At 36.3% G+C, this 16,633-nt stretch overlaps 1 protein-coding gene across 5 annotated transcripts in view; it reads right to left on the bottom strand.

The window, feature by feature from the left end:
• Positions 1-16,633, bottom strand: part of ehd3 (EH-domain containing 3) — a 44,177-nt gene that overhangs the window by 7,862 nt on the left and 19,682 nt on the right. For 3 of the 5 annotated variants that reach the window (XM_088934706.1, XM_088934699.1, XM_088934730.1), the window contains 2 exons: positions 9,471-9,515; positions 2,250-2,662 (listed from right to left, as the gene is read on the bottom strand). In XM_088934706.1, coding sequence (XP_088790832.1) covers positions 2,250-2,662; positions 9,471-9,515 — 458 coding nt within the window. The remainder of the gene's footprint in view (positions 1-2,249; positions 2,663-9,470; positions 9,516-16,633) is intronic. The other 2 variants (XM_088934721.1, XM_088934712.1) reach the window with 1 other exon arrangement.

The following is a 16,633-nucleotide window of genomic DNA, read 5'->3' as shown; positions in this document are numbered from 1 at the left end:
ATTTAAGGACCATTAACTCTATAAATGATAGTGCTTTATGCATCAAAAAGGAACTTGTCAAATGTGAGAGCAATGCAAAGGTACTGTGTATCAATTTCTTTTGGCCTCAGATCTCAAAATCTCTACGTCAGCATGATGACCAGTTTTTTTTACTTTGTCCTGCAATGTATTGCAGATGGCTGAGACTTTATACATGAACACCATTTTCCATGTCTAAGCGGTTTTAAAAATTAAGTATTAATGCTGCAAAACAGCCTTTGCAAATGTGTAAAAACTGCTAATTACAAGAATACTCAACTCATATAAAACTATCAATGAAATTATTAAAAATAGAAATAACACATACAAGAGACATTTCACTACGCAGTCACAAAAGACAAGATTGAAACATCTCACTGATACTGTGAAACAGAACAACAGATGAACACATTAAGAAATAGACCAAGTTAAAAATAACCTTAAAGTTATGCAGTTGAATTTGCTCAACATGATTAAGCGCTTTTCTCTCGCAATCACATGTAACACAAAAAATGATGTTCGCAGATCAAGAATGTTGCACATCAGTAGGTTGTGCTGTGGTTTTCTGTGGGTAAGAGAGGCCACAGGCGGAGCGAAACAACACTCTGTGGGCTGCTTGTGATGTTCTGTACTGCAGCAACAAGAGAGCAAGCTGGCCTGCTGGCACAGACCAGTCGATCACAGCCCCACTACGGCTGGCATAGTGACAGGCTGCCATGTTGAACCCATTCTGAAGAATAATGTACAGTACTTCCCATGCTAACCAGCTGCAGAACTACAGGGCTTTCTTAAAAAAAAATGTTCATATATTGGACTATATTTCCTTCAGCCTGCCAGCTCAAAAGCATTTTCAGTAGAATTAACCAATTCTGTACAGACTGAATGCTTTTCAGTCTGTACAGAAGCAAAACAAGCACAACATAATCCACAAAAACAAAATAAATCCAGCACCAGGATACTGAGTGGAACTAATCTAGTCCTGGACATCTGACATGCACATTTGTACAACATTTAGGAAAGCAGAAGCTCAATCAGCTGATGTCAAAGCAATGTTTAATAATTTCAGAAGTACAGGATATTGCCAATTAAACTCTAAAGCCCTTAGGGAAAAACACTGCTCTTTATAAGAAGTCAAAAACCGCTTGGAATAGTTTCCGTTGAGTAACATTAAGGCAATGCTCGATAGTTGACTGATGGTTATCACTGCATTATTTCTTCATTCTTCTTTTGATAGGTAGAAATCTGGCAACCTACTGAATAGTAACAAAAACATTGTTGGATCGCTGGTGATGAAGCCTAATATCAGAACTTTAATTGTATTTAATTTAAGATGAAAGGTGAAAGCAGACACTCAAAGCAACTCAGCAGTCACTACTCAATGCTAATGCATGATTAGCATTGCTCATCAGATAAAAGTAACACTGACAAGACAGTAGATGTAATTATAACAAGAACTGTAAATTCTTTGTTTTATGTTGCAATGATGACGGGTTTGTGACAATAGGGAGGATTTGTGGTTGAACGATCTACAGCACTTCCTTTAAGATGTCTTTACAGAGTGTCATATCCTGTATTACAGGCAGGTATTTTACAGAAGAACCACTTTGAAGTTCAGAAAGCTCAAGCATTCCAGATGTCTCGAACAACTGAGAACGCCCGTCTCTTCATTTAAAAATGACTAACAATTTTCATATTTCATTTTCAGAACTTGGGACATAGTCACTTCCTATGTTCTATAAACAAGTGTTTTCTCACTGTGCATAAAAGCTATTTAGACAATACAAACTGGATTCTGAGGCTAATCTATTTTTTCAAGTGGTTTGAATGCATTTCCTTTAAAAAACTATTAATGCAGGCTCAAAGCAGCTTCACTAAATTTAAGAAAGGGCTTCATGATGCCTACTCCCAGAGCAAGATCACTTTTACACCCTTGTTTATGTTATTAACCTTCTCCACCTGCCATCAGTTTCTACAGCTGTTGATTGAGGTAGAAATCCAAAAAACACAAGTAAACATGAAGGTAAGGTGATGTAAAAACACAAGCACTAGAAAGGTAGCGTTGGACTGGTTACTCACAGTTGTCCTTTGTCTCTATTGCCTTTTGATGGATTTTTATCCCACATCCACAAGGATTGTGCTCTTGCCCTGCCTTGCGGCCTACACTTTCAGGTGCAGGCTTTGGTTTGTGGCTTATGGATAGGAGACCGATGAATGAATAGAAAAAGTCTTACCTTTGCCAGCCGTGCCCTCTTGATAAGGTCATTGAGCTTCCTCAAAGCAGCATTTCTGGGCAAGGACTGGATGTCCTTGAACAGGTCCTGCTCCTCTGCTTCAAACAGCTTGCGGTTGTCTGGGATGAGCAGCGGGTGGGACCAGAAGGAGCCAATGTAGACGCGGATGACTTCGGGGGTGTTGACAATCTTGCCCAGCGACCACATGAGGGCGCCATAGACCCGCATCAGCTGCTGGGTCTCGATTTGGTCAGCCTTGTTCAGAACCACGCGGATCTTGTCCTCATGGTTCTTCAGGGCCTTGATGACCTCGGAGAACTCATCAGAGATGTCCAGCTTGTGGGCGTCGAACAGCAGGATGATGCGGTCCACCCTCTCGGCGAACCACTCCAGCACTGCGGCAAAGTCATAGCCTGAGAGAGGGGAAAGAAGAAAAATAAAGTGAAAACAGGTAATAATAATAATAATAATAATAATAATAATAATAATACAGAGCTCGAAGGCTAGTTTTTAATGTTTACAGTAAAAACATCTGTCTAGCAAAGTTATACATGTGCTCACAAAGCTGTGGTTGACAGGACAAGAAACTATCAACTGATAATTTCTTCACAACTGTTAGCGACAGAATGAAAGAAAGAAGTGGACCATTAGAAACGTAATCTTTCTCGTGACTTGAATTTAAATGCCACACTGATCTAGTTCGAACTGGGATAATCGTTGTGGTTCTAGTCTGTATTAGTGCTACTGTTCTTAGTGTTTATGTTACAGTGACATAGCGCCCCTAAAACGGCAGCTATCACTGCATCTTCACTTTTAGTGCAGAAAAAAAATGCATTCCTTGAACCCTATGCAGACATTATTAAAAACCAATTTATATACTGTGGTTGTGATTATTTTACGCTATGTAGAACTACATGTTCAACAACTGGTGAAAATAAATGAGCAACCATACTCGGATATAAAACTGCAGGACTGAAATGAACATTAAACAGGTTGTGGAATTAGTGAATCAGTGCCATCTGTAAACTGTACTTGTGGGATGAATGAGGCAAACAGAAAGCTGTTGAGATGCCAAGTGAAAAACAGTTCACCATAACTGGTAATTAGCAGATTTGTAATGTTATTAACATGGCAATGAAACCAGTCATTTAAAGGAAAATGGTGATAAAACGCAGAACACTAACACTTGTTTGCAATATTAGTGGAAAAGTCATATAGTAGGTCTGACAATGTAAATTATTTGACATTCTTAATGTACTAGAAAAGTCACAAATTTTAATTAATCTACTATGGCTAGATATTTTGTAGCACAATATGATCAGCTTGAAAAAAGATTTCAAACCACAGAATGGGACTGAGATTGCATCATAACTGAAACTGTGAAACTTTAGAACTTAGTGACTAAAGCAAACCATGAGGGAAACAATAGGTCAGCACTTCATTCCAGAGGGAAAAAAAGTGAAATGTATCTGAAATGTTTGTAAACAAATCTTTTCACAGTTTCTGTGCGAATCCCACAGACCATTTAAAAAGTATAGTGTAATGTTTTTGAGAAAAAAAAAAACAGTTTATCCAGATAAATGTGCTAACACTACATATTCTAGCTAGAAAACATCTGTGTTCTGTAAGTAGATTAATCAAGTTATAACTTGGCAATGCTGAAGCTGACCACAATCCTGTAGTCAGTAACCAGGACCTGGAATATAAGACCAATCTGCAAAAAAAGAGGAGCCATAAGGCCTATCTATCTCTATCTGGTATCTCATCTACTGTATTTGGTACTTTAGCAGCTAAGTGAATCTAACATTTTGTCTAGTCATTTCATAGTGGAGTGTGAGTCTCAGTTACGCAGGTGAGAAGCTGTTCCAGATACCCACTTCTTTTAAAGCAGTGTTTCCTATTCATTAGAAAGGTTACAAGCAAGATGGGGCCATTCGGTAGTAGTTCATTGATTAAAGGATCGTATCACCTTCACAAAATGACTGGCCAGCTTGTTCCATATTCCCATAACATCTTTAAGTAAAGATGTGACTCCTGTACTTCTACTTGTGCCTTCTGGCTCATGCTTCACTGCTCACTGTAAACCATTCTGTATTTCACTGTGCATTCAATTCTCCGTTCTGAATGAATTTCACTTAAGTTTACGGTTCTAACCTCATCTATACATGAAGGACAAACAGATCTCAAGCAAATACATGGTCGAACACCATACAAACAGATCAACACTCAGCATATTTATATTCCATTTCCAAGAGATTTAAATTACATAAATTAGGCCTATTTACTAATAACTCTTCTAATAAGACACACATTATGCATCACACAGTATACAGCATGTCAGGTCTAAGAGTTAATTATTGCGACTGTTGAAGCAAAGAGCTCTGTTTTAAATCCCAGGCTTAATACTGGGTGCTGAACATTCATTTTACTGGATGTTTACAGAACTTAGTTAATTTAAGTATAATTCAATGGCCCCTCTAAACGAAAAGTGAAAAGTAAGTTCTTTGTAAAGTTAATCAATGTAATATTAAGTACATTTTGAAGCACTGAACAATAGTGAATCATCAATTAAGAAAGCTAGATTAGGCAAAATAAGTGGATTAAACATGTATTGAGCTTTCCATTCTTATGGTAGTACAGTAATTAAAAGTGAATGAGCAACCTATAAAATGCACTGAATATTTTTAATTGTGTGACTACAAACCACTTAAAAACCACTAAGGCTTAAAACAAATGAGCTGTTAGCATTGGGAAACCAACTACTGTAAATCTTGGTTCAAACATGAAACATTATAACATCTGAGCAATAGCACTATGCAAAATGAGAAATTTACATATATCTGTGTAATTCACTATCTAAAAAATCTAAAACCATGTTGACAGTGAGCTATACATCAAATGTATAGCATAAGAACTCAGGGACAGATGTTCCCAAGGGTAAAATATATTTAACATGAATGTGCAGGAAGGATTCAGTCTAGTCTTAATTATGTTTTAAGCAAACATGTTTGAAGAACAAAACGGCTGAATAGTTTAAAATAAATATTAGGATATCATAATGGTAACGAGATATAGGCTGCAATTAATACACAATGTATGGATTTTGGAGCTTAGAACATTTTTATCCCATGACTCTAAAATGTTGCACTAAATGAATCATTCATTAAAGGGAAGAAACTATATACTTGCATTGAGTGAGGTGCTGCTATATCTTCATCCAACTGAACTGGACATATTGACTCTCCTTTTACTGAAATGCTTAAAGAATCAGGTTTAATCATTAAGTTGTACAACTGTTAAATATTTCACTTTAAGCCATCTATGATCAATGGTAGCATCTGAATTTCATGCCTTTTCTTTAGATTGGAGCACAGTTTGTTTTTTTAAGCATGCAAGATGGACAATTCTTCACTTTTGTATGGGTAGAAATTGTCATTGTGCTACTATCACCTACACTGAGCTGACAGACAACTCAAAGAATGAAGATCACAAGTGACATTAAAAAAAACAAATTGGGATAATCGTTCTCGAACGAGGGCCTGTGTACGTTATGCCAAGAGTGAAACACTCCAAAAGTGTTAACACTAGTAAAGAAATGAGCAAACATTGGTTATTTGAACTTGTACGGGAGAATAGTGTTTTTGGCAAAAATAACTACGGTACAGACAATTTAAAGCTTGACATATTTGTTCATTTAAACAAATTTGTGTTTACCTCACATAAAAAAAACAATCTATTGCTCCTTCCTTGCCCCTTCATATAAATTGATAGGTTACTTTTTTTCTTATATATAGATATTTTTGTTTCACACTCCAAAAATGCTCCCCCTGCACACATGAAGATCTAGTAGGCACTGTTTTCCTCATGATCCATAGACTGCAGAGATATTAAATCACAACCACCATCCATCTATACTCTAATTCTACAGATTTATGTTCACAAATGTAAAATAATAACGATAACTAAAGCAGCTAATGTTCAAACGCATGAAAAGGAAGTGATAATTTAAAAAAAAACATAAGAAGCATTTAAATTGATGAACTTTCTAAATATTTCTAATGAACAAGGTTACATAGGACAGGAAGAAAAGTTCTAAATGACCCAACTCCTGAAGGGTCCATTAGAGAAAAAAGAAGACTTGACTATTAGGGTTATTGAGAGCTACTTTGTCCAGAGTTTGTTAATAAATAAAAGTCACTTCTGTGCCACTGAGTACTTGGAGAACATTTCTGTGCATGTACAAAGATCCTGTAGAAATTTTTAACTTCAGAAACTGTTTTCTTTGACTTCCTAAATGTCTACATGAGTAGATGCACCGGGACCAGAACCACAGACAAATCACATACTGTATCCTTTTGGACTTTTTTTAATAAAGACATTTTTCAAATCTTTTTTTAAAGTGGGTCCAGTATTCAAAAATCTTTTTTCTTTAATCTTAATCTTCATTTTTTCTAACTGCTTAAATCCTGGTGATTTAGGACTGGATAATCCTATGGAATATGAATTTCACTATTTGAGACCGAGATTCCTGAAAATCCGATTCACCTTTGTAAGAGTCAACTGTGAAAAATTCTCTTTACTTAAACTTTTAAATACCGTTCTCGCTTTTTCAAATATGCCTTTTTGTTTTGATTGCAGTCATGTGTTAAGGAGCGATAGCTCTTGGGACCAGCAAAGACATGCTCCCATGTGCATGTTAAGTTATATAAGTGTGAGGGTTCCACAAGCAACAGCACACAATTGACTGAGAAGCTGCATGCTTGTGATGCTGTCATTTAGGTATGGACTTCTCCTCCTCGATGTGTTAAAATCTGAGTGACTTGAAGTGGGTGTACAGAAGGAATCTGTCTACACTTTTTCTTCCTGTCACACTTGCGGTTACAGAACTAGCAGTCATGAAGCAAGACATGAAGACACAACGGTTAAGTTCCAAATATGGTGGATATATACAGTATATTATTTGGTGGATAGTAATTAAGGTTATACATTGTGCATATATATATATATTAATCTGTAATAATCAAGGCTGTTATGTGGCATAAGGTAATATTTTACAGCATCTGTTGACTAAAATAGTCAAAAAGCAATAACAGGCCTGACAATTTCAGCATTCCTTACCTTCATGAAATGCATCAAACCAGCTAGACCTGCAATCTTACTGTGCATTTCAAGAACATGTTTTAAAGGCAAACAGTATGCTAATACACTGGATCAGTGACATGAAGTGAAAACCAGTCAGATCTCAGCAAGCCGGCCGCTCCATGCTGTAAGAATCTGAACAAACTCCATCTTATAATATCTGGCAGTCCCACCTTTGGCATTGTGACCACACATTTAAATTCTAGTACAGTGGCTGAAAACGGAAAATCCCAATACCGCTTGAAATATTTACAGTCCAAGAACAGGAACATGGAAGATAATGATACTAAAAAATATTAAGAATCATGGAGTACACATACACTGTAGCACTGTATACACACTATGTTAATAAGAGTTAATAATTTCTGCTATTTTCTGTTTTTTAATGTCTTACTTGCTGTATTCTTCCCTATCAAACAGCATTCCAAGACATTGCACATATTTAAGTCACTAACTTGATTTTGAGAACAGTTCAACTTTTTGGAAGAACAGCAAATAAATTATATTTGAGTCATTATATTTTTCAATAGACCTACAGTATAAGCTTTCAAACAAAAAGGATATTTAACCAACCTATGCAAAGGTGTAGCCTTACAATTATGCGATACAGTTCTTACTGAAGCAGAGACCACTGCTGCATGGAAAAGGACATTTATTGGCAAGTTTTAAAGAAAAGCTTTAAATGTCTCTAGATGGAGTGGTGCAATTAGTGCTCCAAATATCTCAAAATAAACTAAAGTTATTGACTATTTATAACCTACAGGCTAGGCCTTCTTTCAATATAAGTGTTTTAAATAAAAGTGGAAAGTAGCATGTCAGTATTAAAATGTAAATGGTGCTCTTTCAGCATTTTTTAATAGATTAAATAAAACAAAATGAATTAAAGGAATAATCAGAGCTGTATGACGTATACTGTAGGTGGTTATAACTTTGATGACATTCCTTTGTGTGTAGCTGGCTAGAGTGCATGACACTGAATGGAAGTCACACTGTTCTTACCCCAAATTGGATCTCATTGTACTTGAAGACTACCTACTTAATTTAGGTAATCATTAAAAAAAAAGTTTGATACTGTATGTGAGATGTTCACAATTTTTGGTTATTCTGATAACACTTATTAAGCATTTTCATAATAAGTTCAAGAACACCCATTAATCTTGAATAATCAACCATTTCTGGGACTTTGTGAACAGTTCTTCATGAATTTGACTGTAGAATTTTAAAGAAGCTAATTCTAAGTTCCTGCCCTCAATCTTTTTGTGTGGTGTATTTGCAATGTTATTTTTTGATCAAATAAAGATTCCAACAAGATTCTGCAAGGATAAAGAAAGTAGCCCACAGCACTTATATTGCATGGATGTCACCAAATACTTCAATACAAGGCATCATAACAGTGCAAGACACCTATTTGATTCATTTCAACATGTGCTTACAAAAAGGTACAAGAATAGTTCTGAAACCACAATCTGCAGCATAAAGAACGGCAAATAAGCACCATGGTTAAGGGCAATTACTGCACATAACAGGATGTACAACAGTTAATACATTAACCTTAGTTAGAGATCCTCAAGCTTAGGCATGAAGGCCTGCAATCACATAGGCTTTTAGGTCTGTTAAACTCAAATAGCCTGTGGAGAAGAGTAAAACTAAGCAATCCTACTATGATAATAGCATGGATTCTCCAGAAGAACTGTGCATTTACATGCTACTGCACGATTCATACTGCATTCACATTGTGCAGACTGTAATTAGGCCAATATAACTGTATAACTCAGGTTCAACACTGTAGCTGACTTAGACTTGGAATACCTGATGAATTGCAGGATTCAAGGACCAAAGTTTGGGACACTTAACATAAATAAACGCAGCAAAGAGCCATTTTGTCACATAGTTCAATGCACTGTATGAAGAAGGCCGATAACAGCAGCTGAAGGAAAGTGACAGCCTTGCAATAGAGCCGCATATTACTGTTCTGGGATAAGATCTTTGTTAATATCAGGGGATTCAGTTATTTTAAGTTCAAGCTGCGGTCATTAATGCTGCAGGGGCTTTTGAGGCAATGCAGCCCTTTGACTAAAATACCTCCATATGGGCATCTACGGAGCCAGCTATAGCCCTCTTCTTGAGCTGGACAAGGGGGGGAAAGAAAGACAATGATGAAAAGTTTTTTAAAAAAACATCATCAACTTGAACTTAAAAACCTCTTGCTTTACTTTTAAAGTGATATGGCAGTACCTTTTGATTCCAGCTGTTTAAAACCTCCAATTCACAGGTTACCACACGTTTTGACCTTGCAGTACGGTGTCCACAGAGAAGCAATCCTGTCAAACTCCAAACCACAACTTTTTCTATGAAGTCCTGGGGAAGCTAGGACTGTAGCTATAATAGACACCGGCAATACCTGAAGTACTGAATTTGTGGAACACAAATGTAATACTTTCAAGGATAAACAAGTCATGCAATTCTGAAAAAGAGTATAAAAAATAATCTCTAGTTCCACCCCCATTATTACACTATCTCACGACTAAAATACTTGATAACCCAGCAAATATATCAATGTGGAGTTAAAATAAATCTCAGCAGTCTAGGCCCTACAGTTTAATATTTCAGTAGTTCAGGAAGCTTCTTTGCACTGGATCGTTTGCTTTATTTGATTTACAGATTATTTTTAAATGAAATTATTCATTATGAAAACAATCTGAAATTAAAAATGTAAATAAGAAATTAAAACATCTGCCTTGGAGCTAGCAAAGAATAAAAAGTTGGATGTAGATAATGAATGTTGACCATAATGTACAAAGCAAAAGTCAAATAAACTAATTGGAAACAGATTTAAACTATTGTGAATATTAGTTGAATAACACTTACATGACACTTCTACACTGAGGATAAAAGAGCAATCTCCAAACAAATCAAAGGCACAGAATTGATCAAAATTTGAACAGATTACATTGGATAAAAAGTACAATAATCAAATACACACTGATAGAGGTACTTGTGCTTTTATAATACAATTACAAGCATCATACAATTATAACCCCCCAAAATGTCCTATTGTATATTGTTAAAATGTATTAAACCTTTACAAAACAATGAATTCTGCCACAGTAAGTCAGGCAATGGAACCTGTGTCATGGACAGACACAGACCTGAAATATACAGCATTTTCTGCATAAGCATTTCTTTGTGGCAAAGTAACTACTGAGAGTTTTAGGAGAAATAATACCACATAAAAAAGCTAAATACATCCGCTATTATTAAAGCCATTTAATCTGAACGCTGTGACGTGATGGTCAAACAGTTTTTTCTGTTAACATAAGACCCTCCACCAGCTTTCACAATATATTTGAATATTAAGTGGTGTGAAATGAAAATAATTTATTGTTTTTATGAAAGGCACATTTTGCTTGTGGTTAAATACAAAGTCAACCGTATAAAACATAACATATCAGATTAGAGTTACAGATTGGAGTATGTTAGTTGCTTTAAAAAAAAATCTAAAATTGTTATAGTGTAATCATAATATTGAATTAATTCCAAGACATGCCAGGGCATTTTGGCCTGAACACCTGAGTACTTCCGCCAGGAAGCTCAAGATTGCCTACAAATGGACATTCAGGCACAACAATGACTTAAAGCATACATCAAAATAGGCTCAATCTCCAGATCTCAATCCAATTGAAGATTTGTAAGTCTAACTCAAAAACTTTACAGGTGGAAACCAAAGGGTCTGAAGGACCTAGAGTAGCTCTTCCCAGAAAACTCAAAAATTGCAAGAAGATTACAGAACACTACAGTAAGCTTCTAATCCAAGCCAGAGGATATACAAAATACTATAGGTGTTTGAAGAAGTATGACCCTCATGTTCCCTTGACTGTATGCAATGGTTTTAAATTATAGTAGTTACAATTTATGCAAGACCTTATCAAACCTTTAAATCTGATAAAAAAAACTGATTAAATAAACAATGTATGGAGACAAGGAGAAAACATATCAGGGAGGCTACCAAGAGGCCAACAGCAACATTAAAGGAGCTGTAGGAATTTCTGGCAGGTACTGGTCACTCCTTGCATGTTACAACAATCTCCTGTATTCTGCACGTCTGGGTTATGGGTTAGGGTAGCAAAAAAATACATTCAATCACCCCAAACCATGCGAGACAAAGGATGGAATTTTTGGCCTTAATTCTAAAAGATATTTTTGGTGTAAAGACATCAAAGATCATCCAAAGAATACCATACCTACTGTGAAGCATGGCAGTGGCAGCATCATGCTTTGGGGCTGCTTCTCTTCAGCTGGGACAGATAGATGTCCCATAGATGAGAGATGGGATAATGACTAGCTCCAAATATCAAGATATTTTGGCACAAAACCTGCTGGCCTCTGTTAGAAAGCTGAAGATGGAGAGGAATTTCACCTTCCAACATGATAACGACCCAAAGCACACATCCAAGTCAACCAAGGAATGGCTTTAGAAAAGGAAGATCAAAGTCTTGGAATGGCCCAATCAGAGCCCAGACCTCAATCCCATAGAAAACTTCCTAAAGAGGACTGTGCACAGGAGATCCCCTGGCAATTTGAAGGAGCTTGAACTTTTTTGCAAGGAAGAGTGGGCTAAAATTGCAAAGTCCAGGTGTGCAAAGTTGATAGAGACTTATTCACAAAGAATTACTGCTGTAATAAATGCAAAAGGTGCTTCCACAAAGTATTAGTTGGGAGGGGTTTGCACACTTATGCAACCAGGGTGTTGTAGGCTTTTTAATTTCAATTATTTTTCCTAATAATTATCTATTTGTTTTACACTTGAATTTTGTTGGTTGCAGGGTCACATTAAAGATGGAAAAATGTCTGACGAGATTTATCTTGATTTCTGGCTTAACATCACAAAAACCTGCAATTTCAGTAAGGGTGTGCAGACTTTTTATATCCACTGTACCAGGGTTGTGGTACAAGCTACACAACTCTTGCCATTTGTAACCATTATCTTCTTATGTACAGACTAGTCCCTTTATTCATAAAATGCATTGAATTTGCCTACTGTGTTTGACAACCCTGGCCTCTGAAGAAGTGTTTCTTATCCACCCTTGAGGATAACACTGCCAAAGCTAAAAGTTCTGGTGTTTTTCTGAACTAATTTAAGTAAAAGCATTTTAAAAGAAGAAAAATGTAAGGATCCTGTTCTTCCAAAGCAAAAAAGGTAACTGATTTCTCTGTGGAAATATCTTAGCCAAGTCAATGGAAGCTGCCAGCTTTTTTTCCTGTCTAGTGCATTAAAATGTTGTTCTGCCAGGAACTGAGAAACTCCTCTGAATAAGAAAGATTTCCAAGAAAATAAAATGAAACACTCAAGTAGCAGACCCTTAACAATTATGAATGGCATTATATAGTTTGCATGCTTACAAGTGAGGCCGTGGGATCTTTGCTGTATTAATGAAAAACAGGAGCTCATGGGCCCTCAGAGAATGCTTACTCTCCCTTCCTTTGTCAGTGATTTTCACCTCTGTGTCAATGCTAAAAACCCTGCCCAGGTCATAGGATGAAGTCATTTTCCATCTGTTGGCTACAGGGACAGCTAGAGGTTTAAGTTCTTTCCCTAGTTCACTACACATTACAAATAACCTATTTTCTGACAAATTGCACCTAAAGCAGAGGAATCATGTAAAAAGGCTGTCATCCTTTTGCTCATACAATGAGGTCTTGCTTATTGCGTATTGCACATACCAAACACGGCCCTGGACAAGTAACTAAAAACCCTTTAGGACACTGGTGCTAAATGTATACTTAATTTAGCCTTTAACCAGTTTGTCTCAAGGGGGTCTGCATAAGATACAAGCAGACGGTGAAACCAAGGCAAGAAATTTAAAAAATGCAGTCTAACACGTTACACACCTCAGCAGTTTACATCATGCATAACAAGCAATTTTGTAATATCAGAAGATATACACAAAAATAGAGAACACCTCAGATATAACACAGCAGTGGATTGGAATGTTAGAGTGAAGTACCACAGTAATTAGAAGCAAGGCAGCTGTGGGATTCATAAATGCACAGGTGAGATTGAAGAAGGGCACGATAAGGAAGTGAGAGATGCAGCCGATCTAATTTTCGTAAATTGAGTAGCACAGAAAACCACAGAAAATTGAAAAGCAAAGAGTAATGTTAAACAAGATTCCCAGATGTAACATGCTGGTATATTCTCAAAAGAACTTGGTGCAGTACAAGAGTACAAGAAGACTTGAATGAATTCTGAAATGGCATTTTGCAAAGTAATATCAGACTCTTAAACAATGAATATTAATTTTCTTTCTTTGCAGTAATAGTAAGAATGTCTGATGAAAAGATCATTCTTCTGTTGCAAAATGACATCCTGTGAAAATGTGTTTGTTAAGGAAATACGTGGTTAAAGACCAACAGCACAGCATGCCTCAGAATTTAAAAAGGGCCTTTCACAGAATTATTTCAGTAGGAGAAAAATAAAAAACACCACCCTTTATACCACACCAACAAAAAAGCAGGCTTGCTTGGAAAGAGCTCATTAGCTTGAGAAAAAGGCTACGAGACCTGAAACTAAATATTAAACATTACTCAGCATGATTAATTCAGAGGCTTTTCTCAAGGTTAAGAAAAAAACTGATAAGCAAAGCTATCAATCACATGGCCATACTACTGCATCTAGGCACTAATTAGAATGTTTTTGTTTATCACCTGGTATATAGCACCTCTTACAATTTTTTTTCATAAGACAGAGGAGGATGAGAACTACATGGTACTGATATCTTCTCAAATCTTTCATCTGTTCATGTGGAATTGAGTTATCTTAAGGCTCAAAGAGAGATTAGAAAACCTGCCTAATTGGATCTCCCAGTACTGCCTTACTAGGCTGGACAACACACCTAGTCATGTCAGATTGCAGGCAAGACTTCCTTTGTCCCAAAAGAGGACCATGTGCAATTACTGTATAACACCACAGCGCACCTTCAATTCACAGCATATCATAAGCACATCCTGCCTCTGTCTATACTACTTGCCAACCTATATAACAAATAAGAATTAATAATAAGTTATATTAATTTTAAGTAATTTGACCCACTGATTAATTTTTACCAGTTAGACTTTAACACCACAGCTTTCCCACCTGAACAAAAAGACACACTGGAAAATGTTGATCTCACCAGTACTCCCAAAGACACTTTCACTTGGCTTTTTCACTTCAGCTGATCAGACCTGCTTGCTCAGACCCATCACCCAACCAAGAGACAAGATCCTCAGAGAGCTGCAAATATAGCTTTATAACTGAATGGAAGTATCGCAAAGCTCATATACTTTTAAAGCTGGCTTGTAAACCCAGCAGCTGTTACATAGCTGATCTCGGGATTTTATGAAAATGTATTTTCTTTAGGTAGCAGAAGCGATCTTGATTTAGACCTCAACTCAGAAATACAGCTTTCACATTTAAAAACTGGCATCTATAAATCGTTGACTGTCCACGCACAAGCTAAGAGTCAACTTGTGAATTATGCTCCATTTCATTTTTCAACAAAACTGTAAAAAGAACCCGCAATCAAATACTGCACACCCAAGATAAGTCAATTGAGAACAAATTCACATTTACAACAAGTTACAAAATATACCTGGAGAAAACCCATCTATACAGCAGAGCTTTTTTGTGCAGCAATAGGAGTGAATTAATTGGATTTTGAACCCACAACCTTCCGGATACAAATCGAGACACACTGCTGATAACCAGCAACACCTGAACAGGTGTCCCATGGCACCTGGGACTTCAAGACCACCAGTTTGAATCCTATTATAATAACCCTTTAAATGGGTCTCACAGGTCTCTAACATAAGGGTTTTCATTGGATTCCATAACAAAAAAATTCCATGTGTACATCTTGTTTTCTGAAGAAACTCTATGATCTTTCAAGAAACCTGAATTAAAATCCCCTGAATGTGCTCTGGAAAAGCATTTAATATTTAGTAAGATCTAAATCATCTAATTTGATATTTGAAATGACTGATTTAAGAAGGAAATTTTGTGTATTAACATGGTGAAGACCATTCTTTCAATATTAAACCCTGTAAAATTGGTAAAATATAAAATGGAAAAATTTATATTGTTGTGATAAAGAATTAGGCCCCAAGTCAAATAACATGATTTTAAAGTTACACAAATAATTAATACTGCTAATGCATTAGCATTCCTATCACACAAACACAAGAACTGTTTATACTTGGTTATATCAATAGTACACTGACAGAGAAGAGAAGATTAACAAGTCACATCCAAGTGGCAAAGATAAATATTTCACAGAGGGCTACAAACTGGGTTTTCAGCTATGCATGCAATGCATGTGGTCTTCACTTTAGGCGAAGTGAGGCCACAGCAATCATAAATGTGAATGTAGCATGGCCCTGCTAATTAGATAAGGCCTGACAGTCTTAGGGTCAGATCAGCTTGCCAAATAAACTCACAAAGCAAGTATGTTAGAAAAGGAGAAAAAAAATCAAGATGCATAGTTGTAATGCTTCCAGATATGATATGTGCTGCTTCTCAGTCCAAGGATTCCAGAGCTCTGAAATACCAATGCTGGCCCACATATGAAGTCCAAACTTTAGGACTATGAAAAAACATAGTATTTACAGTGTTAACTGTAGAATTGACTTAATGATTGATGACCATGAACTGTTAAGGAATTTCAAATGTTGTACCATATTTTAAACCAAGTGAAGTTAAAATAAATTACGTCTCACTGTATTTACTCAAAATCTGTGGTCTTTCTTTGTTCAATCACTTCTACGTGCCTTTTGTTACAGAAATATCTCATTTTAGCCATGAGTTTTTACCCACATTTATTTTTTTATTTAAGTATTACATGACATGAGAGAAGGTGTACATTTGTGGTTACAAAAGTGCTCTAGAATATTTCGCAATGTTAGTTATACTAATACTACTCCTTCACCACTGACAATGCAGCAACCCATTGATTAGCAAGGTAAGGAGGTCCCCAGCAAGCTGTCCAAGTGTGTTGATGATAAGCAATAAATGCACACACTATCAATACCTCATTATTTGTCTGCATCTTCTTAAAATGGAGAACAGGAAACTATTTAGAAATGACACAACCAGAGAAATGTACATTGCAGTTTCACATCTTCAATGGGATCAACAAAAGAGTAAAAGTGAAAGAAAGCAACAATGCCTTCACACTCTAAATTTCTAACAGAGGAAAAAAAAACTTTTT

Source organism: Atractosteus spatula, chromosome 2 (genome assembly GCF_055471065.1).
Source record: "Atractosteus spatula isolate fAtrSpa1 chromosome 2, fAtrSpa1.hap1, whole genome shotgun sequence".
NCBI lineage: Eukaryota > Metazoa > Chordata > Actinopteri > Semionotiformes > Lepisosteidae > Atractosteus > Atractosteus spatula.
This window is presented reverse-complemented; position numbering and strand designations above follow the sequence as displayed.